General features: G+C 35.1%; 1 protein-coding gene across 1 annotated transcript; it reads right to left on the bottom strand.

Moving 5' to 3' along the window:
• Positions 1–1277: 1277 nt before the first annotated feature.
• LOC110450694 (catalase-like) lies at positions 1278–21204 on the bottom strand. Its single transcript, XM_021498326.1, has 12 exons — positions 21006–21204; positions 20401–20572; positions 12860–12970; positions 11636–11766; positions 10888–10938; positions 9762–9941; positions 8367–8558; positions 7878–8030; positions 7293–7431; positions 4873–5024; positions 3830–3991; positions 1278–2090 (listed from the first exon to the last, which is right to left on the bottom strand). Exons 1-12 carry the CDS (start codon positions 21060–21062, stop codon positions 2067–2069), a joined length of 1524 nt encoding a protein of 507 aa, XP_021354001.1. The 5' UTR covers positions 21063–21204; the 3' UTR covers positions 1278–2066.
• Positions 21205–24461: the final 3257 nt, after the last annotated feature.

The following is a 24461-nucleotide window of genomic DNA, read 5'->3' as shown; positions in this document are numbered from 1 at the left end:
CTGCTAAATGAATTAGATTGTTTTCTTAAATGTGTTTTAAGGGGGAAATAAACTGTTCATTTTTTGAACTCATCTTATTCATGTAGCAATTGCCTCCCTTTGCTAATATTTCTTATTCATTTGTAGCGATTGCCTCCCTTTGCCCATATTCTTTAAATTATCCAACATTAATTTATAGGGATTGCCTCCCTTTGCCCATATTCCAATTTATCTCAAACGTTTACAAAATTTCACTAGAATCCAATCATACTTGATTAAGTAATTATGTTCTGATAAATCAGAGTACAGTATATTGCGCTTATAACGTATAAGCTTATTTTGTTAAACTTTCGTTATGACCTTTGCATTTATATGCAATATAAGTTTACCAAATTTCATAAAAACCAAATGATATTCAGGCAAGTTCTTTTTCGGAAACAGATGTCCTTTCAAAAATTTTGACTGACAAAAAGTCAACAACCCAGACATCAATTTATAGGTAACCAATTGTTACATGGGAAATGTGGATAGTGACCTTTGCCTAACAAAAGTTGTATAGAATTTCAATTTTTTAAATATTTATTGATTAATCACAAAAACGAGACCAGACGAATGAGATAAAGTTCTTGTTGATAATGAACACATTGATAAAAATAAAAACAAATAATAAACAACAAAGACATGAATTTTAACTAAATGTATCATGTTTATTTATCATAATTCCTGTTTAATATCTAATATAATACATATAATTCATCACATTATAGATCAGTGACTTCATTAAACATCATGAAATGTTTCCACAAAACATATACATTATTACCTGTATGAACCACTTCTTCTTATAGAATAAAAATAAAATCACAATCTTTAGTTAGTGATGTTTGTAATGAAAAATGATTTAAATATGTACTGTAATGTACCATTCACAAAACAAAAAAATCATTCTCAAAAAAAATAACAAATAAAAATCATTGCAAAATCAATTTAATATATACAGATATATATATATATTAACAAATCAAAGCGAAAAGCATCACATTGCTTATAATCAAATAAACTATCCTCGTAGTATACAAAATGTAATATTTGTTAGTGAAAAAGTCCACTCAAGATGATCAATTATCTTATTCTGAAAATTAAGAACACATTGTCAAATTAAAAACTGCTGTATAGCTGGGATATCAATACACTGGCTTTCATGATCACAATTTTTTTACATTAAAATAATTTTATTAAGTTCGAAAAACAAACAAACAAAAAACAAAAGAAGAAAAGAAGAAAGATTTTTTTTTAAAAATTTCAGTTGCCTAGTTTGTTGTCTTGTGAACTTTGACCTCTAGCTAATCTATATCTTATAAGTATTTGGGACGGGCCCAGGCTAAGTGAACATCTTGTTAGTATAAAGTACAATGTCAAGGTCGAGTGCCAAGATATGATCACTCATCTTTATAGTTACATTAGATAAGCACTGTCCTTGTAAAATTCGGCTTATCATTGACTTACTATACACAAATCAGAATAAATATAATTGGTCTGCCTAAAAAACTATCCCTTGACCTAATATTTCCCAAGTCTGGCAGTTTATGATTGATTGACTTGAAGTCAAATAAAAAAAAAAAGATCTTTTAAATATCTTGTATAACAACAATTTATAAATATCTATACATTAACAAATTGTATATAACTTTGTTTGCTTTTTTCAGATGTCAGGATTTTCATTGTCTGGGATGAAATTCAACAAAAGTGCATAATCCTGAAAGAAAATATTGCATTTGAAAAAGAAATATGATAATTGATTGAAAATGCCATATTTTTGTCGCATCACTTTTTCCGTCAACAGAATGGACAGTTTTTACCTGAAGAATATTTTTTCAAAACAACCGTTGATTCAATTCACAGTTTATTTTATCACACAAATCACTTGAACACAAGCACTGATTGTTGTAAGTTATCAAATCTAGTTCCAGTCATCAGATATTGAAGGTCAAAATATAGGACAGCAGCAAACTTATCCAGGTCAATATCCGGGTCACTGACAGTTTTATTTTTCCTGTACGCAGTTCTTGTCATGTATCTTTATCTGTTTAAAGCTGGGCAGACATTCCAGACTGAAATACAAAAGTAATTAGTATTTTATTCTGGATCTGTTTATAAACATTTAAAATTTTCTCATTGGGGACATGTTTTTTGCTCGTTGCGATACACTGTAAGCTTTCAAACATTTAGGATTGCAATCTTGGAAATAGAGCTTCCAAACATTTGGTATTGCAATCCCGGGGATAGAGTTTTTAATTTTTTGGGATTGCAAATCCTGGGGATAAATCTTTCGAACATTTTGGATTACAATCCCGGTGATAAAGCTTTAAAACATTTGGGATAACAATCCTGGGGATAAAGCTTACAAACGTTTGGAATTGAAATAAATCCTGGGGATAAAGTTCAAATGTTTGGGATTGCAATCCCGGGGATGAAGTTTTCAAATGTTTAGGATTGCAATCCCGGGGATAAATCTTTCAAACATTTTGGATTACAATCCCGGTGATAAAGCTTTAAAACATTTGGGATAACAGTCCTGGGGATAAAGCTTACAACCGTTTGGGATTGCAAGACCGGGGATGAAGTTTTCGAATGTTTGGGATTGCAGTCCCGGGGATGAAGTTTTCGAATGTTTGGGATTGCAATCCTGAGGATAAAGCTTTCAAATGTTTGGGATTGCAATCCTGAGAATAAATCTTTCAAATGTTTGGGATTACAATCCCAAGAATAAAGCTTTCAAATGTTTGGGATTGCAATCCCAAGAATAAAGCTTTCAAATGTTTGGGATTGCAATCCCAAGAATAAAGCTTTCAAATGTTTGGGATTGCAATCCTAGGAATTAAGCTTTCAAACTTTTTGGATAACAATCCTTGGAATTTAGCTTTGAAAGTTTTGAGATTGCAATCCCTGGGATAAAGCTTTCAAATATTTGGGATTGCAATCCCTGGGATAAAGCTTTCAAATGTTTGGGACTGCAATCATGAGAATAAAGAATTCCCACAGATTTGAAATGCCTTAATGGTAATCCTGAGAATACAGTTTTTCTTGGGATTGCATAGGTTCCTACAATTGGAATTGCAATCCTGTAAATGTATGTTTAAACGTAATCCATGGATAAATATATGTATTTTGTGATTGTGTGAGTAGATATGGTAGCATCCACTATTTTAAACAACAAACTTTATTGTTTATCAGGTACACAAACAAATGCTTAAATTATGGTGTTTATATTATCTTTATGTACTTTCATGTGATGGATGAATGATCAGCAATGTCTGAACTATAATGTAACTAAAATACTGACAGGTGATCAGCAAGCCAAGCCCCCCCGCCCCCTCTCCTCAATAGGTCTTTTTAGTATCAGTTACATATACTTTGACCTTAAAAATTGTTAAAATCCCGATTTCTACATATCAGTGTATCACCACGTCAAATTTCAAATTTTGGATTCTGATATAAGGACTACACCCACCCTATCTGTTTTTAGTAACAGCGACCTACCTTGACCTTAGAAACTTTTTAAACCCCTATACACATCTACATATCAGTGTATCACCATGTGAAATTTCATTAAGATTTGACATTTGGATTCTGAGATATGGACTGTATATCCCTACTGTCTGTTTTTAGTAACCTTGACCTTAGAACTTTTTAAGCCCCTATTACACATCTAAATTTCAAAGATAGATGGACAATGTGATTACTATTGGGCACCTGCATCTCCAATGCGAGGCCATAACTAGCTTCTACAATCCATAATAAAGCCTGTGGTCAGCCTTATCATACAGCTTTAAGGTCGCCTGAAAATTACCTGTTTCTTGTGAGAGTTCAGGAGTTTCTGGATGCCCCCTCCGAAGTCGGGATGAACCTGGGTAAAGTTGTGGACCGTCCGTCTCTGAATGAATTCCTGGGCATCCTTCAAGTGGCCTGCGATGTTCTCCACCAATCGTTGACGTTCTTCCGGCTTCAACACCTGCAAAAGGAGGAAATATATTTGTGAAATAAAAATTTCCGAAGTTACTCTTTTTTTTACCCTTGGTAATGCTGGATATAATAAAAGAAGATAGTGATAAGAAACACGAACAATATTGTAAACTAATATGAACCCATTCACGCCTAAAGTCATATTTGAACACTACCAAATCAAAGATGGGACAAGTCCAGTTAAAATATGTAGGGGTGCAGGAGTTAAAGTCCAACCTTATTGATTGTGACACTAAATTCCCAATAGAAAATGTCTGGATTAGTTTTCTGATAGGTAACCTACATAACCTCTGTTGATTATTAGTAGTTGTTTAATTTCGTGGGGTTAATGTTTTGCGGTTTTCTGATCAAGCCTGTATTCATGAAACCGTTCTCATGCTCAAGTATAGAATTTGTGCTCATGCCTAATTTCTTGTTCACATTATAAATGTATGATTTTTTCTTTCTTTTTTCCAGTTATTTGGAAAAACATTGAAGAGACTAAGGTAAAGCCGAAAACTGTTTTCAATGTTTACATTGATTGTTTGATGGTTTGACAAGATTAAAGCGAGTTACAAGAAAGTTGGTTTGAGCACAGAATCCCATGCTTGAGCATGAGAGCGGTTTCATGAATACAGGCCCAGAACTAGTTTGCGGGGCACAATATTGGTGCATCACTGCCAGGTAAAAATGTTGCGCCAACGAGGGTTATTTTGTATTTGGTTGACAGGATTAATTTTACAAAAGTTTTTTGCGAAAATAAAGTAAAATGCGATATTGAACTGTTTTATCTTTATGATATTCCTAATTTTTGGCAGTGAATGGGTAAACCGATTTAAACTGAAGCAACATCTTTTGCATTTGTGTGTGGAAACAAAGATGGTGGCTGACCTTGTTCCAGAAGACGGTGACCTGTGAGAAATTGTCGTCTTCGCCGGTCTCGTACCGCTGGACATCGCCAGTGATGGAGAAGGGACTTTCCAGGAATTGTTTGTTGTCCTGTGGGCCAGTGAAACTGTTGGGGAAGTAGTTTGGTGCGTTACCTGTGAAAAAATGTATGTGAATATTTACATTTGCTCATCAATATATAAACCCACTGAAATCAGTCATAAGATACGAGACCATAACCTGTTAGAGGCACAGAAGTCTAGTGGTAGGACGCCGGGCTCGTCACCAAAGGGTTGCGGGTGCGAGCTGTCACGGCACTGTGTTGTATCCTTGAGCAAGACACTTTACTCCGCTTGTTCCAGTCTACTCAGCTGTAAATAAGTACGTGGTTGGGCAGTGCTAGAATTGTTGAATGCTAGCTGTTAGCTCTGGAATGGCAGCTCCGGCTGTATGCGGCCCAGGGAATTGAGAAAGATATTGGCTTGTTGCAAAGGCCCTATAACCACGGATAATAATATGTGAACCACTTTGAGACGACTTACGAAATAGGTTGTGATAAAGCGGTATATAAGAACCTCAAACTATTATTATTATTTAATTGGTTATTATGAAATCATTTTAATTGTTGCATCGTTATCATACCTTTAGAGATTGCCAGCCAATGCTGGCTGTTCCATTTATGGTATTGAAAATTTAGCTCAACTAAATCCTGGTAAAACTCCAAAGATCAAATCAAGGGAATGTTCCAGAAAGTGGATATTATGCTGAATATTTAAGAACAGATCCTATTAAATATTTTTGTCTCAGATTAGATAAACTGATTACTCAATTCTTTTTCCCAAAAGTTCAAAGACTGCACGCTCAAACAAGGGCCAGTTACTGCAGGTCCTACCTACAGGTTTGCCTGTTAGAAGCTAAAATGACTGCTGAGGTTTGGTTATCCAAGCTACAGAGGGGTATGAATTGGAAGCCATAAATGAGAACATTCTGACAGTTGAGGTTGTTTTGCATAAACGAGGGCTTTCAGTAGACCTTTGAGGGTCTGTTGAGGTTGTTTTGTATAAACGAGGGCTTTCAGTAGACCTTTGAGGGTCTGTTGTTGACTTCTGGGTTTGAAGGGACATGCATTCTGGCATGTGTTTTGACGATTCAAATTTAAGGAAAAGTGCTATTTGACTTCTGAAATTGCTCTTAAAATATCAAATATCAACTGAAATCCCTGAAATTTAAATATGCTGACTACGCAAGTTCCATTTTATGGCTGTCATGAAACTTAATGTCTTGACTAAAGGGTTTTTGTATTAGAAGTCAAAATGTCCTAAATTACAGTGGGGGTGGGNTTTGTGTGCAAGAAGTCAAAGTGTCCTAAATTACAGACCAATTACAGGGGTTTTGTATCAGAAATTAAAGTGTCTTAAATTACAGGGTGTTTGTATCAGAAATTAAAGTGTCCTAAATTACAGGGGGTTTGTATTAGAAGTTAAAGTGTCCTAATTACAGGGGGTTTGTATTAGAAATAAAAGTGTCCTAAATTACAGGGGGTTTGTATTAGAAGCTAAAGTGCCCTAAATTACAGGGGGTTTGTATCAGAAATAAAAGTGTCCTAAATTACAGGGGGTTTGTATTAGAAGTCAAAGTATCCTAAATTACAGGGGTTTTGTATCAGAAATAAAAGTGTCCTAAATTACAGTGGTTTTGTATCAGAAATTAAAGTGTCCTAAATTACAGGGGGTTTGTATTAGAAGTTAAAGTGTCCTAAATTACAGGGGGTTTGTATTAGAAGTTAAAGTGTCCTAAATTACAGGGGTTTTGTATCAGAAATAAAAGTGTCCTAAATTACAGGGGGTTTGTATTAGAAGTCAAAGTATCCTAAATTACAGGGGTTTTGTATCAGAAATAAAAGTGTCCTAAATTACAGGGGGTTTGTATTAGAAGTCAAAGTGTCCTAAATTACAGGGGTTTTGTATCAGAAATAAAAGTGTCCTAAATTACAGTGGTTTTGTATCAGAAATTAAAGTGTCCTAAATTACAGGGGGTTTGTATTAGAAGTTAAAGTGTCCTAAATTACAGGGGGTTTGTATTAGAAGTTAAAGTGTCCTAAATTACAGGGTTTTATATTAGAAGTTAAAGTGTCCTAAATTACAGGGTTTTATATTAGAAGTTAAAGTGTCCTAAATTACAGGGTTTTATATTAGAAGTTACAGTGTCCTAAATTACAGGGTTTTATATTAGAAGTTAAAGTGTCCTAAATTACAGGGTTTTATATTAGAAGTTAAAGTGTCCTTAATTACAGGGTTTTATATTAGAAGTTACAGTGTCCTAAATTACAGGGTTTTAGTATTTTAGGTTCTACTACACATTTTAATGCAAGATATTTACATGTCGTGGTTACAGAAGTTCCACAGTAAAAGTTTGCAGTATACCTTGGTTATCGCCCACACATTGTGGTCCATCACGCTGGTAGTTCTTGGCCTTCGTGTTGAAGGGACAGTTGACGGCCAGCTGGAGGTAGTTACTGCCCAGTCTGTGTCGGTGGGTGTCCGAGTAGGAGAACAGACGACCCTGTAACAAACAATAACACCCAGTTATGTGTAACAGGAAAAGAAAAATGCATGGCCTGACCGGAACTCCGATTGTGCTACCTTGTCACTGACGATCAACCTAGTCACTTTGCACTACATAAGAACAACAAGCCCTATCGAACCCATTACTAGGGAAAATTTCATAATTTTTCTCTTTCTGTTTTTTTTATTCTACAACACTGGAAAACAGACTTGTCAGATTGCAAGACTATTTTGTCTGATAATTCAATGACTGGATTGGAGACGATATTTCCATTGTTCGGCTCTAAGTAAATCAGGTAACTGTTTGATTCTGTTGGTACATAAGATAAAACTCATCAAGTTTATTTCACCTGTCCATGATCAGCCAGCCAGCCAGCCAGCCAGCAAGCCAGCCGCACTCTGTCCACCCACCTCTTAGCTACACCGTTCTACCTGAAGTCTTACCTGTAACATCTTGTCAGGGCTGGCCTCGATACCTGGAATCATGTGAGCAGGTGAGAATGCTATCTGTTCCACCTCTGCAAAGTAGTTCTTGGGATTTCTGTTCAGTACCATCCGTCCCACGGGGATCAGAGGGTACTCTCCCTGTGGCCACACCTTAAACATACAACAGACATTTTACATTTTTGTGTATATCTAATGATTTGTTGTACAAGACAGTTTAATACTTAGAACAAATTACTGTCCATACAGTTGGCCTTGTTAGCCCTTCAACTCAGTATACTAAAGGCTGAATATCATGACTCAAGATCTCTTGGTTAGACATTGTCAGTCAGGCCTTGTAAGCCCTTCACCCCAGTATGTTACGTTGTTTAGAACTAGAAAATGTCTGTAAGACATAAATGCCCTCACTCATGGATGGGACGTGACGGACATGGACAACACTATATGCCCCCCCCCCCCCCCCATTTTATGGCGGGGGAATAAAAATACCTTTGTGAGATCAAATGGGTTGTATTTGAACTTTTCAGCCTCCTCAAAGGTCATGACCTGGATGGAGACTGACCAGGAAGGGAAGTCACCCTCTGAGACAGCATTAAACAGATCCCGGATTGCATAGTCAGGGTCATTTTTGGACAGTTCTGCGGCCTGGTCAGCCTTCAGGTTTTTGATACCCTGGTCAGTCTAAATATCACAAAACAAATCAATTTAATACATTGTAGTAAAAAATTCATACATGATAATGAATAAATATGAACTAATCTTCATTTTGCTTATATAGAAGTTCATTTAAGAAAATAGTTTGACAAGATCTAGAGTAAAGCATAAGAGGAAAGAACAAGCCATTTGGATTGATATGTTTCACCTGTGCCCCACTTTGACCATCAATGCATATGCCAAGTTTGGCTGGTCTAGAACTTATATAAATGTACTTTCAGTGAAACTAACATAAACGCAAAAACTTAATGTTGACGCTGTCGCCGGAAAAGCAACACCTTACTTTCGCTTCCCATAGCTACTTCGTGGGGGAGAGACAAAAACATGCCTTAGCATCAACAAACAGAAACAAAATTGGATCTTACATATGGAGGAACAGAGGAGACAAAATACAAAATACAAGGAAAGATAACTCTGTCCAACTTGTAAAGTATTCCCTAGAGTTACACACGATTTTTCAATTTCGACCAAGCAGGTACCCTTAGAGCAATAAAACATAAATCTGTAGCATTTATAGAACTTCGTAATGCAATTATTTCCTTTTCACTAAAATCAGCCTTATCCCTATGAGGATATGTCTAACAAAACACATACAAAATCCTTTGTCATATAGATAATTGATAAAATTTTCAAAAAATTATGTAAGTCTGGTTACCCTTGACAGTATGTACAAAGTATATATATGTGGAGTAAGATTTCATCAAAGAACTTGTTATACATATGGTACTAGTCATGGAAACGTCATACATAAATTTCACTAGTTGTGTTATACGAACCCATATACCATTATAAGTATATTTTTATTTGGCCTTACCAACCTAGAGAAAATGTTTCGAAAGAACTTTTGACATCTGCAATACTCTACCTGATAATTTCAGATTTCTGGTCTTTGCAAACATCAAAAACTGTTTATCTGCAAGCTTTGTCATGGTTTCAAAATTTACAAAATAACAAGCTTTAACTGTGCCATTTCAATTAAACAATTTAATTCCTCATGGTTAAATTATGTTTTTGAGACTAACATGAGAATTTACTGACCTCGTGAATTTCAATATATCACACTTACAGATAACTCATTCACCCCTGAAAACACATTGAACTGTTCCAAATTAAAGGTTGGTACAGTTCATTATGAAATATCAGGGGTGAATGAATTAATAGGAGTTTTACCTTGAAGTGGAATTTGCAGTATATAGGTTTGCCTTCCTTGTTGACCATCTTGAAGGTGTGACTCCCATACCCGTTCATTTTTCGGAAGCCGTCGGGTGTTCCTCGGTCGGAGAACAGGAAGGACACTTGGTGGGTGGTCTCGGGCCGCAGGGAGATGAAATCCCAGAACATGTCAGGGTCCTAGTCAAATAACAAGTAACATAAAGGTACACTTCAGCAAAGACATTCAGCTATCGGCAAATACAATATACATGTCAATTATACAATTTACTGATGTACGCATTCACCTGCAAATACACTAAAAAACAATTTCCATCTTGAACTTCACAGTGGTGGCATTAACTGCTGGTCCGCTGGCCCATCGCCATTGATTTTCTGGGCGAACTAGTAGTTTCAGCAAGCTATCCTGCCAGCCCAGGAAATATTTTGTTAATTTATCAAAAAAAAATCAGCAGATCTGAAAAGCTATATTTTAAGTCCAGAATGCACCACAGAGCTTCTAGATTTCAAAATGTTCAGGGGGGCATGCCATTGCAGCCCTCTTTTCTGGACCAGTGCACTTCAAACAGGACCAGTGAATGTTTACTTTAAGTGGACCTTTGGGCAAGTAACCCTTTTTTTAAAATTCCACCCCTGCTTCAAATCTAGTAATCGGGATAATGGTCTAGTATTCTAGACATGCGTATCTAGAAAATAAAATTTAGTTTCTGGGGTATCCCTTAACTTATATGGACTATGATCTGAATATAGAGGCAGATATATGCCTGCGTTCAGAATAAACTAAGTTAACTCAAATTCTGGTATTCTGGATTAATTAATCAGGTATTCAATAATTTGATGTAAGTTGAAATAGAATATTACTAAGTTTAAATGTCCCTGTCTGAAATGATATCCTCTCAACAAATCATGTTGTCAACATCAATATTATATAACATTAGTGTAGAACATTTTGAAAATGAAATTATGACACCATAAACTATGAAGAGACTCTCCTGTTTTAACCCATTCACCCATAAAGTCACATTTGAACCTTACCAAATCAAAGACTGGGCAAGTCCAGTTTAAACGTGTAGGGGTTAATGAGTTAAAAAATACACCAAATGACACATTGGACACATTTACATACCTTTAGATGGGTTTGTGGATTTCTCTTCTGTGTGTGGATAAAATTGGGGAACTACAAAAAAGAAGTGAGAAAAGCATGTACAGATGTAAGTATACGAGTATGTAACAAAATATTTAACATTTGACTCCTGCAACTTTCGTATGGGTCAAGATAGTCCATTATTCCAGCAAACTGCAAGTCAAAATCATAGCTTGAAGTCATATGGATCTTTATGAAGATTTTTTGTAATTATAATTTAACCCAAATGACATTGAAAACATGTCAAGGCTTTTTCCTTCGAACAAATTTTATAGCCATTCATCCGAGCAGGCTACATGCAAAATATCCTGATCTAATATGCCTTCTGGGTATTCAAAAAAACTTGCTTTGAAGTTTTTAAAAAGATTTATCACAGGGAACTTCCAAGTAGATCAAAGTCATTCATTGGAATATGGTTTATTATTTTTTTTATACCAGTATGCTATTGGCAAAATACCATTACCCCTAGGTCACCTGGTTATTCAAAAGTTGTTTAAAGAAAAAATGTTTAACAGACAGATAGATGGGGGGGACAAACCATCACAAAAACTCTCAGGTACTTTGTACCAGATGTGCTAAAAATGTTGAGTTGTCCAACAGTTGATGTAGAGCCAAGAAGAAGAAAGTGAGAGACAGATTGCTTTAGTCTTTTACCAAAGAAGATTAAAGTTATTTATCATGTACATTGTTTTTAAACTTTCTTGTTTGATAGTCGACACCTGCCACCTACCAACATGGGGTCACGGATGAAGAAGATTGGTGTGTTGTTGCCGACCAGATCCCAGTTTCCATCCTCTGTATAAAATTTTACGGCAAATCCACGAGGATCACGGGCGGAGTCTGCAGACCCACTCTCTCCTCCTACAAATCACAAAAGCAATTAGCTGATAATCTGATTTTTTTTTCACAGAAAAAACTTGTCATACATAGTGAAGAACGGCTTAGGTGAATTGACATGGCTGACACGAACCTAATTATCAATAAACAGCAATATTTTAAACAAATTTGATATTGAAATTACTTTAAAACTTCTGCATAGAGACATATTTCATATGCAACCTCCCTTAGCTTACTATGTGTGTACCAACATACACATGTAATTCAATTTTCTTAACAACTCCTTTACATGTCTCCTTTACATGTAGTGTACATAAATAGCTGAAGTTAAAACCCCTAGATAATGCCGATACTTCATTGAATAGAACATTGAAAGGACCTCAGCAAGGCCCCATCATGTGCCTGACCATAACCTCCGGGAACCCATAGTCTATTTTTAGTACACAGTATCCTTGACAATAGAAACTATTTATCTATTGTACATGTAACATTCAGTTTTAATCTTGTCAAATTTCAAAAATTTGGATTCCAAGATAAACTTTGGAAACGAAGGTGTAGACAGACCGACAGACACTGTGATCACTATAAAGCCCCTGCATCTCTGACGCATGACCTTAACCAATGGTGACAATATAATGGGTTATTTGCTGTTTAATATGAACAGAAAACATGTCCCAGACTGTATATTCTGCTTATATTATAGTTCAATGATATCAGGGGTCGACATTAACACTATAGTCCGCTAGTCCTAGACTAGTAGATTTCAGCAAGGACTAGTGAATCACCTTACCTAACTGGTCCTTTGGACTTGTGAAAAATGTGATTATAAGATAAGAATATTCTTTTTTTTTAAATTTAGAAAACTGCTTAAAATAAGATATATTGCATGATAATTGTCAAAATTTTCCTAAAACTTCACCATATTTTTATGGCAGTAGTTATTTTAAGTCCCGGGGAATGTCCCCTACTTTTGATGTTTCGTGCTGTAGATCGTGATGTTTCCTTATCAGGAAATCTTGGACTAGTTACATTACCGAAGGACTAGTAAATAATCTATTCAACTAGTACTGTGGACTACCAAGCAAAAATGTTAGTGTCTAACCCTGGATATACGTACCGACTGTTGAGAAACGGATGCCGACTGGAGTCTTCTTGCCCACAAACTCAAACGGTTTGGCCTTACAGTACTTTGTGATGTCGTGGGTTACCTCAAAGTACCCAAAGGCACCTGAATATTCAAATATAAGTCAACAAAATTACAAACTTTTATCTACCATTACAAAACAAAGACATGTCACAGATATCTCAATGACACAACAGGATTATCTCTCCCTGTTAAAATACTGCCACAATATTTTAAGTTGAGGTTAACATTAAGTCATGTAGTTACATTAAATTTGATGATGTTAAACATCTAAGGTATAGAAATTCATTATATTCAATTATAACTTATTCTTGTCCGTTTTTTGTGATATTGAATTTATCCTTCAGGTCTTTGTATAACATTCAATATTGCGACCACACACAATTCACATGATATTAACGGGAATGTAATGTACTGACATGATATTAAGGGGAAATTACTGTAATGACATGATATTAAGGGGAATATACTAAAATGACATGATATTAAGGGAAATGTACTGTAATGACATGATATTAAGAAAAAAATGTACTGTTATGACATGATATTAAAGAGAAATGTACTGTAATGACATTATATTAAGGAGAAATGTACTGTAATGACATGATATTAAGAAAGAAATGTACTGTAATGACATGATATTAAATGGAATGTATTGTAATGACATGATATTAAATGGAACATACTTTATCGAAGTGAACACTGAATTACAATCTTTTATATCTGTGTGTACTTTGAAGTATGTACTTTTATCTTTCTGTTATGAAATGATGACTGTACAGAATGTAGCTATGGTCAGTTGTATAATTTCAGTTATCTGATGTCCATACATCATAACCTGTTACAAATCCATTTAGTATTATAGTTTTAGGGTGCCTCGGTAGCTGTGATCGCTTACACGCACAGACATTTCTACTGTTTGTAATAACTGGAAAGCGTGAGCTTCAGAACACTCCCTTTCCCAAGAATTTCGGTTTGATCCCCAGCGGTGGCGGCAAAAGAGAGTGATGTCAGATAGGGTTAGATGTTAACCCTCCGATGGCACGGTGGTTTTTCCCGTGGGTTTTCTTCCACAATGAAAACAACAAAAGGTTCCCTTAGAAGTGTCGTATTAAAAGCTCTACAGAGCTGATGTTTGAGGTTGACAATGTACACGACGTTAAATAAAGTTATATAATTCCCTTTAAGGCAAAGAGTACCACTTCCCCAGTTATGATCACAAAGAAGAGTTCCACTAGAGTATTTTTTACATGGATATTCTTAGAATTTAGAATTTACAGACCATAGACAATAGGTGTCAGGTGTCAGATATAGATTTTTTAAAGACCTACCGAAATTTTTATAGACTAGACATTTACCAAGAAAATTTTACTGATTTATTTATTGCAAATTTTTTTCTTCTTCATTTATATGAAATTAAGATGATACTTGCGTAATAATAAGGGAAGAAAAGTAATCTTACCGAGTTCACACCTTTTTTTTTTGCTCATTACTTTGCTTAACACTAAATCTGCACACACATAGATCTACCGTTATAGACAACTTTGTCTATATACGACGTAACTTCTACCCATAGACCGTCATTGTTTTTTATCGTGATTATCTATGGGTCTACAGTTTAATTTGAACACCATTTGGGGTATTCTCCGGGATCCCTTCTATATAAAAGAGGAAGCAACCCAAAAGGAGCTTTTCTGGCTTAGAGTTACTTCCCCTGCCAAGTTTATTCATAAGCTGTTGTGGGGCTTAAATTGGACATTTATTCTGATATATTTCAGTTATAATTCCGATAACGTGTAGGCTTTGTAATTTAATGGTGCTGAGTTTAACCCCTGCTGTTATAGTGTTTTATCTTTTTATTTCTTTTTTCAAACATCCTTCTGTTTACCCATATTTTTAACCCAACATTACAGGAATCACTAGTACTTTCAGCAATTTTTTTTCAATCAAAATAGATTTTTCATATTTTGTACAAGCCAAACATGAAAATACACTACCTATACCTGTCCCGATAGAAAATTTTCCAGCATTTAAACTCGGCGAGTTGGTAACCAGGGTCAGCATCAGGGACAATTGTGTTAGATCTTAATATTAAACAGGGTCTTGAAAAACATCATTACAAATGTTGTTTTGCAGACCAGGGTAAAATTAGCACTTTACTGCAATTTTGAATGTGTTATGTTTGAATGAAAAATTTAGTTTAAACTTAAATAAATAGGAAAGTAAAGTGCATTTAATAAGACAAACATCTTGAGGCAGTTGCCACTGTTCTTACAGAAAAATAGAAAAGATATGAATATATTGGTTGCCAAGCACATCAAACCAAAATCTGCCCACTGGATATCTCATTTTCTGTATATACAGGGTTCGGATTTGGGAGGTGTCAGTATACAAAGACTAATATTTTCTGTTCAGGGCTGTTCAAAATCCTAACGAACTATTTCTTTTTAAAAATGATCGTGGCTGCACATAATTGAATGTGGAAAAATATTTATCAAATTACTTTTATAAAGAGTGATCATGAACTCAAAACAGATTATGGTGTACATATAAGTTTTCATTGAAATGATCTGAGACATTTACCGACCAATAGGTAGGATACAGTGTACAATGTAAAGATAACCATGAAGTTTTTTGATAAGGTGCACGTACACACCACCAAGTGACAAATCTTGTCCTAGATTCTCTTCACCATTGATTACAGTAAATGTCTGTGAATTTCGCTGTTGATATTTTCTTTCCATTTCGTAACATGCTGTCTGCATTTACAGTGTGTCATTAACCCTTTCACCACTGTAGGTCATAATGGACTGATCCATATCAATGCATGGTAGAGTCTACTTAAGTTACATAGGGGTGAAAGGGTTTAAATATAATCCCTGATGTTATTAAAAACGAAACCAGTGAAACCCCCCACCCCACCCCCCTAAAAAAAATATAACAAACTTTAATTCAATGAAATTTCAGAATGTAAAATTTAAGCCATTTTTTTCCCAAAGAACTTCAATTTTCAAATTTTATTATTTATTATATTTGTACAACCACGTTTGTATTCATATATGTTTATTCTTAAGTAATTTTCATGATCTAGACAAAACCTTCTCTGCTTTAGACAGCTAGACTGTCATATTTAATTTGTAACAACAGGTAAATAAATTTATAAGTTCCCTGTTACATATTTTATTATAAAATAAAAAGGAAACAAATTTATCATTGTAAGTTTTGGGTATGTCCAACTATGGGATAGTGACAAAGTAATGGTAGCTGGTAGATACATAAAGACCATCAAACTTTATAAATAGATATACTTGTCTACACATTTGTTATCACCGACTTACCTGTATGAACTGGTGAACAGCTGATACAGGTCAAGGTCAAGGTCACGATTACATAGGTACAATGTAGCTTTACCTAGTTTTAGGTAACTCTACACCTCCTATACAAATTCAGCCACCTGCAGATACTGACATAGCCAGATAATGGTGTTTGTACTTTATTTAAAAAATTATCCCATGGATAGAATTCACTCAAGTGTGACAGAGAGGGAAACAGATATTTCACAGGAACGTTTAATAAGACACCAACTACAGAATACCATTTTTAGCTGCACATACAGGGGGTTTCATTTGTAGCCAGTGGCCAGTAAAAATACCCTCCTACTACAGATATTTCACAAGCTACCACTTTCATGAAACAAGAGGCCCAATGGGCCTGCATCGCTCACCTGGTATAAATCTCACACTTATAACCTTAAAAGTGATCTAAAATAAAGCTACAGACAAAATATCGGTATTTATGAATAAAATTCATTCAAAAGAACCTGTTAAACATTTCAACCCTGTCATTGAAAGTCGAAAAGGGTCATTATGTTGGAACAAATTGTATAGCCTTTCATCTCAGGATGCAACTTGCAAAATATCAACATTCCGGGACCCATGGTTATTCAGAAGTGGTTGTTTAAAGATTTTAAACAAATTTGACCCCTGTAACCTTGAATATAAGTCAAAGTCATTCATTTTAACAAACACGGTAGTCCTTGATCCCAGCATGCTACCGACTAAATATCAACATCCTGTGCCTTTTAGTTATTCATAAGAAGTTGTTTAATGGTATTTTTTAACAACTGACCCCTCATGCCTGTGTCCTTGAAAATGGGCGAAAGTCATTCATTTTTACAAACTTGGTAGCCCTTAACCTCAGCATGCTACTGGCCAAATATCATCACCCTGGGCATTTTGGTTATTGAGAAGAAGTTGTTGAAAGTTTTTTTAAGACAATTGACCTCTGTGACATTGGGCAGTTTGGTTATTGAGAAGAAGTTGTTGAAAGTTTTTTTAAGACAATTGACCTCTGTGACATTGGGCAGTTTGGTTATTGAGAAGAAGTTGTTGAAAGTTTTTAACATATTTGACCCCTATGACCTTGAATATGGGTGAAGGTCATTCATTTTAACAAACACGGTAGTCCTTGATCCCAGCATGCTACCGACTAAATATCAACATCCTGGACCTTTTGGTTATTCAGAAGAAGTTGTTTAAAGTTTTTAACATATTTGACCCCTGTGACCTTGAATATGGGTGAAGATCATTCATTTGAACAAAATTGGTTGCCCTTTACCCTAGCAGGCTACTGGCCAAATTTCATCACTCTGGGCATTTTGGTTATTGAGAAGAAGTTGTTTAAAGTTTTTAACATATTTGACCCCTGTGACCTTGAATATTGGTGAAGGTCATTCATTTGAACAGACTTTGTAGCCCTTCATCTCAGCATAATACTGGCCAAATATCATCACCCTGTGCACTTTGGTTATTGAGAAGAAGTTGTTTAAAGTTTTTAACATATTTGACCCCTGTGACCTCGAATATGGGTGAAGGTCATACATTTGAACAAAATTACAAATTCCATAATCGATATTATCAGTCACTGAACAAAATGTCAAATTTATACAATGTGTACATTACGTTTATTTGTTGTGTTAATTTTTATCATATGATTGATGTCATTCAATCAATGTAGAAAAAATACCCCTAAAACTTCATAAAAGTTGGTTGTAACAGAAGGAAACCTAATTTAAAGTAAGCAACCATGTACACTGCTATTACAATAATGTTGACAATTTATTTATGCATACAGTCTCATAAAAATGTAAAATGATCTTGCAATCGATCATCATTGATTGGTTTACAGTTTTCGATTACAAACTGATCATCAATTATGATTTGAAACAGACTGCCGATGGCTACTGACATCTAGTATATATGGATTAGCCATGGCTACTGACATCTAGTATATATGGATTAGACATGGCTACCGACATCTAGTATATATGGATTAGACATGGCTACTGACATCTAGTATATATGGATTAGCCAATTCGATACTGTAGATCATTTGATCCAAAGCTTTGGCAAGACACAAGCCAAGGACTGTCTTCCTCCAAAATGTGATTTAAAAAAATATTTCAGCAATGAGCTAAGCATTACCAATGCATGTGATTCCTAAATACACCTAAAATCTATGTAGGTCATGGAGACCATTTGCAGGTTGACCTGCGGAAATACGACTTGGCTGGTATGCATGGTATCTAAATAAAGCACTGACAGAACAGCAAGGCCCCCACCATGTACCTGAAAGTAAACCCCCTCCCCCCACCCCCCTGGGTCTATTTTTAGTAACAGTGACCTTGACCTTTGACATTTTTAAATCCCTAGTGCACATCTACATATCACAGTGTATCACCATATCAAATTTCAAAAAGATTGTCATTTGGATTTCAAGATAAGGATTGTAACCCCTCATTGTCTATCTTAAGTTACAGTGACCTTGACCTTTGAACTTTCTAAACCCCTATTGCACATCTAAACATCATAGTGTATCACCACGTCATATTTCACAAAGAAAAGTCTTCGATTTTGAGACAGTTACTGGAAATGAAAGTAAGCGTGGACAGACTGAAGGACAGATGGACACAGGGAATACAATAGATTACTGACATCTCTGATGCAGGGGCCCTATGATATCATATCAGTTAGAGGTACATTGTAGTAATGTTTAGGCAATGATGTTACTATAGCATTGAAGTTATTTCAGTGATGTTATCTTTAAGACATGATGTTATTCAAATATTAAGTGATGTTGTTTTAGTGATGTTATTTTAATGTTGTGGATTTTGTGTTGTTGTTTAAGTGTCGATGTTGTTTTAGTGTTGTTGATTTAGTGTTGTTTTGTTGTAGTGTTGTTGTTTTAGTGTATATGTTGTTTTAGTGATGTTGATTTAGTGTTGTTGTTTCATGTTGATAATGTGTTAGTGTTGTTGATTTAGTGTTGTTGTTTTATTGTTGATGTTGTTTTAATGATGTTGTTTTAGTTATGTTGTTTTAATGTTGTTGATTTAGTGTTGTTGATTTAGTGTCAATGTTTGCTATTTAATCCTTGTTTAGTGATGGCATAGTTTTAATAATGTTGCGAATAATGATGCTTTCTAAGTGGTGTTGCTAAGATGACAGTGATTTAGTGGTGTTGATTCAATGATGCTATTTAGTGGTGTTGATTCAATGATGCTATTTAGTGATGTTGTTTAAATGATGCTATTTAGTGATGTTGTTATTTAAATGATGCCATTTAGTGATTGTGTTTAAATGATGCTATTTAGTGACATTGTTAAAATGTTGCTATTTAGTGATGGTGTTATTTAAATGATGCCATTTAGTGATTGTGTTGATGCTATTTAGTGATCGTGTTTAAATTATGCGATTTTTTGATGGTGTTGATTAAATGATGTTGTTTAGTAATGGTGTTAAAATGATGCTATTTAGTGATGTTGTTATTTAAATGATGCTATTTAGTAATGTTGCTATTTAAATGATGCTATTTAGTGGTGTTGTTATTTAAATGATGCTATTTAGTGATGTTGTTATTCAAATGATGCTATTTAGTAATGTTGCTATTTAAATGATGCTATTTATTGATGTTGTTATTTAAATGATGCTATTTATTGATGTTGTTATTCAAATGATGCTATTTAGTAATGTTGTTATTTAAATGATGCTATTTAGTGATGTTGCTATTTAAATGATGCTATTTAGTGATGTTGTTATTTAATTGATGCTATTTAGTGATGACATGTTGTTATTTAAATGATGCTATTTAGTGGTGTTGATTAAATGATGTTGTTTAGTGATTGTGTTTTAATAATGCTTTTTAGTGATGGTGTTGTTTAAATGATGTTATTAAGTGAAGGTGTTTAAATTATGGTATTTAGTGAAGGTGTTCAAATTATGCTATTTAGTGATTGTGTTTAAATTATGCTATTTAGTGATGGTGTTCAAATTATGCTTTTAAGTTATGGTGTTGATTAAATGAGGCTGTTAAGTTATGGTGTTGTTTAAATTATGCTATTTCGTGAGGGTTTTGTTAAAATTATGCTATTCTTTAAATGATAATTGACTTTTGATTATATCGATTGTTACAGATTTTTTAACAGAATAAACCAGTGGTCAGGTAAGGACACTGACCTCCCCCCTTGGCGTGGACGACTCGTTCTGGGATGCGCTCTCTGTTGAAGTGAGCCATCTCATCTGTGAAGGTAAAGTCCTGAATAAGGACAGGCCCTCGTGGTCCAGCGGTCAGTGTGGCTGTCTTAGTGCCCACCGGGGCACCTGTTCCTGTGGTCAGCACATCTGCTTTCTACAAGGAGCAGAATCATTAAAATTACCCTGGTTCTAAGCGAAAATAAAAATATTACTATTCATTATAGTTAAGCTGGGCTTCCAATATATATAAATATTGACAATTAAAACCTTTGAATCAAAAGATCAATGGATTTTTTTGTTAATCTAAGCTTCATTAGATCAAATTGACTGGAGTCTACCTGCTTGCACTGAGCATTTAAACTGCACTTGTATATTAGTGTACTGTACAGTTCAACTTCGACATATCATGAATATCGAGATAAGTGCATACAACCAAATGAAAATATCATATATTACTAAAGAATAATAGACTGAATAGGCCTAGTTTGAGTTGCAAGAAAACCATCACTGTGAAGCATTCAGAAGGCTACGTGATTATAGTCTGTTTGTGACCTATACTGTAACGTTAACTGCATTCATAAACAGACCGATTGGGCTTTCTTGAAATCTGCCAGTTGGTTCGTTGCTTTGTCTCTGTTTGCCATCTTTGCTAGATCCTGTCAGCTCCAAACTACGTCTGTGTTCCCAAAGTGTTGAAGTTCGCAACGTTCCAGAGCGGTGACACCTTTTATAACTTGCTGATTATATAAAGAGATCGACCAAGGGTCGCCCCGAGAAATTCCGAATGCAGTAACTGAACATTTCAAGGTAAAAGTCCGAGACATTCAAAATAATTGAAACTCTTCTATAAAGGAGACGTGAAAAGAGACTGCTCGATTTATTGCCTTAGCAGACGGATGTTTTTATGTTGCCGAAACCACATCATCATGTCGCGTTTTCGAGAGGACTGTAGTTAACACGTGTGCATTTTTTATAAATGAAAACCGAAAAACACTTGCAACTGAAAATTGTATTTTAAAAAATGCGAACAAACCTATCTAAACAAATTTCACATAAGATCAGCGTTCAAAGAAAGACAACTCGAATACACTAACAAAGTGATTTTAAATATCCGCACTGAACTCAACAAATTGGGATTAACTTACCTTTGGGAAAATGTTAGCAATGATAGAAATATCTATACAATCATTGAGCAAAGACTTTTCGACTTTTACCGGCAGGAAATATTAACTAATATCCAAACAACTCCGAAAGGATTCCTTTATCAACATCTAATAGATACTTTTTCTGTGCAATAATATTTAATAAAACCAATTAATAATTCATATAAAAAGACTTGTAATATCACTGTCACTAACGTCAGGTGTAACATCGTATTTATTACACTATGGCTGTGTATTTTATTGTTCTTGACTGTTCTACTATAGATTGTATTTATTCGTGACATGTGCGATACAATGTATGTAACTATATTAAATCGTGTTATCATTACCTGTAACGTACGTCATTGAAAGTTATCATAGTAGTATTATCATTGTAATATACTATTGTTATGATTTCACTGTATCGGAACCTTACGATGTTGGTGTATTTCAGTGTAAAATGCTGTCTCTTATGATATGTCATTTTGTAGTACTGCACGATTAATGAGTTATCACGTATATGCCTGGCCACCGCGGCCCCCAACTTATGCAGGCAAATGCAAGAAACAAAGTTGATGTTGAAAAACTCCAAAACTGTAAATGCAGTGATTTTTAATAAAATTAATCGAATGAATTGTCATGCATTATTATGCAAGGATGTGGAGGAGAGAAAACTCGGCTATCATCAGAAAAGGTCTTGGTATATTTAGCAGCAGATGATTAATAGAACACATATCTCTGAAATCGTAAATGAGTCTTGTTATGTTACAGACCTAGGATTGATGAGGTTTGTATACCGTGAGGAAACAAAGGCAAGCTGTTAGACCTCACCTTAAATATACGCTTCTATTGTATCAAATCATATCAGTCAGGGTGGTCGACTGATGCAGTGGATAACGCACTCGGACTTTCACCAAAGCGACCAGGGTTCGATTCCCCGAGCGGACGTGAAAAGGTATGACATATATTCCACTTTTCTGTTTTCAGTAACAATGACATTGACCTTGGAAACTTGTTAAACTTCTCGTAGCCTACGTAAGAGACATATAAAGCCGTGTCTGCCTACGTCTACGCCTACCGAATAATTGACTTACTTCGATTCATCATATTGAAGATTATGTCAATGTAGGGTTGCGAGAGTGTGTGCATGGCAAAGAAGGATGTGTAGTCGTGTGTATGAAATGCTAATGATTTAGAGAGTGAAGTTTGGTTTTAAATTGAAGCTACCATGTTAGGAGGCAATTTATTCCACTCTGTGATAGTACGTGGAAAGAAAGAGAATTTACGACAGTAAGCTTTACAGTGACCATGAGGAATCTGATAGGAGAGATGACGTGAATGTCTGGATTGTCGTAACTGTGGTGTCAAGTGCAGGCCTTTATTGATGGTAATTTTATTGTATGATATTCTATACGTCATAGTAAGACGGGCGTCCTTACGTCTATCAGCGAGGCTGGGCCAGTTTAGAGGTTAGATCATGTAACTATAACGATTGAGGCGTTATGATAGCGGTTAGTGACAAATCTTGCACAATACCAAGTTTGTTTATATCACCTTTTTGGTATGGATCCAACACAGAACTAGTAAAATTCTAAAGATGGGCGCAGTACAGATGTGTATCCTTGTTCTTTTTTTGTTTTTTGAGTTTACTTTTAATTCGCGCCAAATGAAGTCTAATGTTTTATTTGCTATGCTGTACTGTCGTTACCGTGGGAATCCCATGTCAGATCTTGTTGCGTACGATTTGGTAAGAAATTTCCTATCCTGATGCCGTAGTGGTGAAGTTTGTGAAGCAGCAAGTTGTGACTGACTTTGTCAAAAGCCTTAGATAAATCGAGAATGGGAACATCAGTCTGTTTGTGATTTTTTCATTTTTTTAGACACATCCTCATTAAATTCAATTATTGTGTTTCGCATGACATAGACTGTCTGAAACCATGCTGTTGTCGATACAAGATGTTGTTGTCGGCCGCAGTGTCATGATGGAACTGACAACTACAATGTATGTGTTCAAGCACGGACTTAGATAATCTAATTCCGTGGTTCAAGTAATTTACTGCAGATACATATCAAAGAAATAGGCCTACAATTTTCTGGATCATATTTTGTTCCTTTTTTAAATATAGGGGGAACCTATGCGAATTTCCGATCATTGGGCACTGTACCAGATTCAATAGAATGATTGAAAAGTAAGCTCAAGATTGGTGATACCTCAAGAGCCATCTCCTTCAAAATATTCTGTTTTATATTGTCTGGGGCCTGCCGCTTTTGTTGGGTAAAGATTTTTCAGTATTTTTGTGACCCCTTCATTTGTTATATGTATGTTGTTCAGGATGGTGTAATTGTGGTTTGGCATGTTATAGTTTTTGTTTAAAATCTGCAGAAGTTATTGTGTCAGGTTTTGTGAAAACTGACTGGAATTGTTCATTTAAAATCTCTGCTTTTGTGTGGGAGTCCGTGAATGACTTGCTATCTTTCTTTAATGAAGCTATACCATTATGGTCTTTATTTATGCTGAATATATGTCCAAAAATATGCCATTCAATGGTAAGTATTGTCATTTTTGTTTATGGTGTAACATATTTTTCGATGTACCCCCAATATGCCTGCCTTATTAGTTTTTGTATTCGGTGTTTCAAAGACTTGAATTTCACTTTCAGGTCTACATGTCCAGATTTTTTCATTTTCTTATAAAGGCGGTCACGGGGGCGATCCAGGGTTGACCGTCTTTGGATTTTGCGGTTTTGTGTGGTATATGTTTTTCTACATAATCATGAACAGTTTCTTTAAACATTTGCCAAATTTCATCGGTAGATTTGTCACTGTTAATAAGGTAGTCGTGCAGAGAATTTATATTTTCCTATCGAGCTTTTCTATAAAGTGTGATGTTTCGAGGCGTTT

The sequence above is a fragment of the Mizuhopecten yessoensis genome, unplaced genomic scaffold, assembly GCF_002113885.1.
Source record: "Mizuhopecten yessoensis strain PY_sf001 unplaced genomic scaffold, ASM211388v2 scaffold5459, whole genome shotgun sequence".
Classification (NCBI taxonomy): Eukaryota; Metazoa; Mollusca; class Bivalvia; order Pectinida; family Pectinidae; genus Mizuhopecten; species Mizuhopecten yessoensis.
Note: the sequence above shows the minus strand (reverse complement) of the source record. Positions and strands in the feature narration are given on the sequence as shown.

Bases quoted from the DNA above. Each gene is read 5' to 3' on its own strand.
- LOC110450694 (XM_021498326.1), bottom strand. From the start codon at position 21,062: ATGGCAAACAGAGACAAAGCAACGAACCAACTGGCAGATTTCAAGAAA. The intron at 12,971-20,400 runs GTCAGTGTCCTT...TTGAATATTCAG, and splicing joins CGTCCACGCCAAGGGGGGAG to GTGCCTTTGGGTACTTTGAG. The intron at 11,767-12,859 runs GTACGTATATCC...TGTGATTTGTAG, and splicing joins CATCCGTTTCTCAACAGTCG to GAGGAGAGAGTGGGTCTGCA.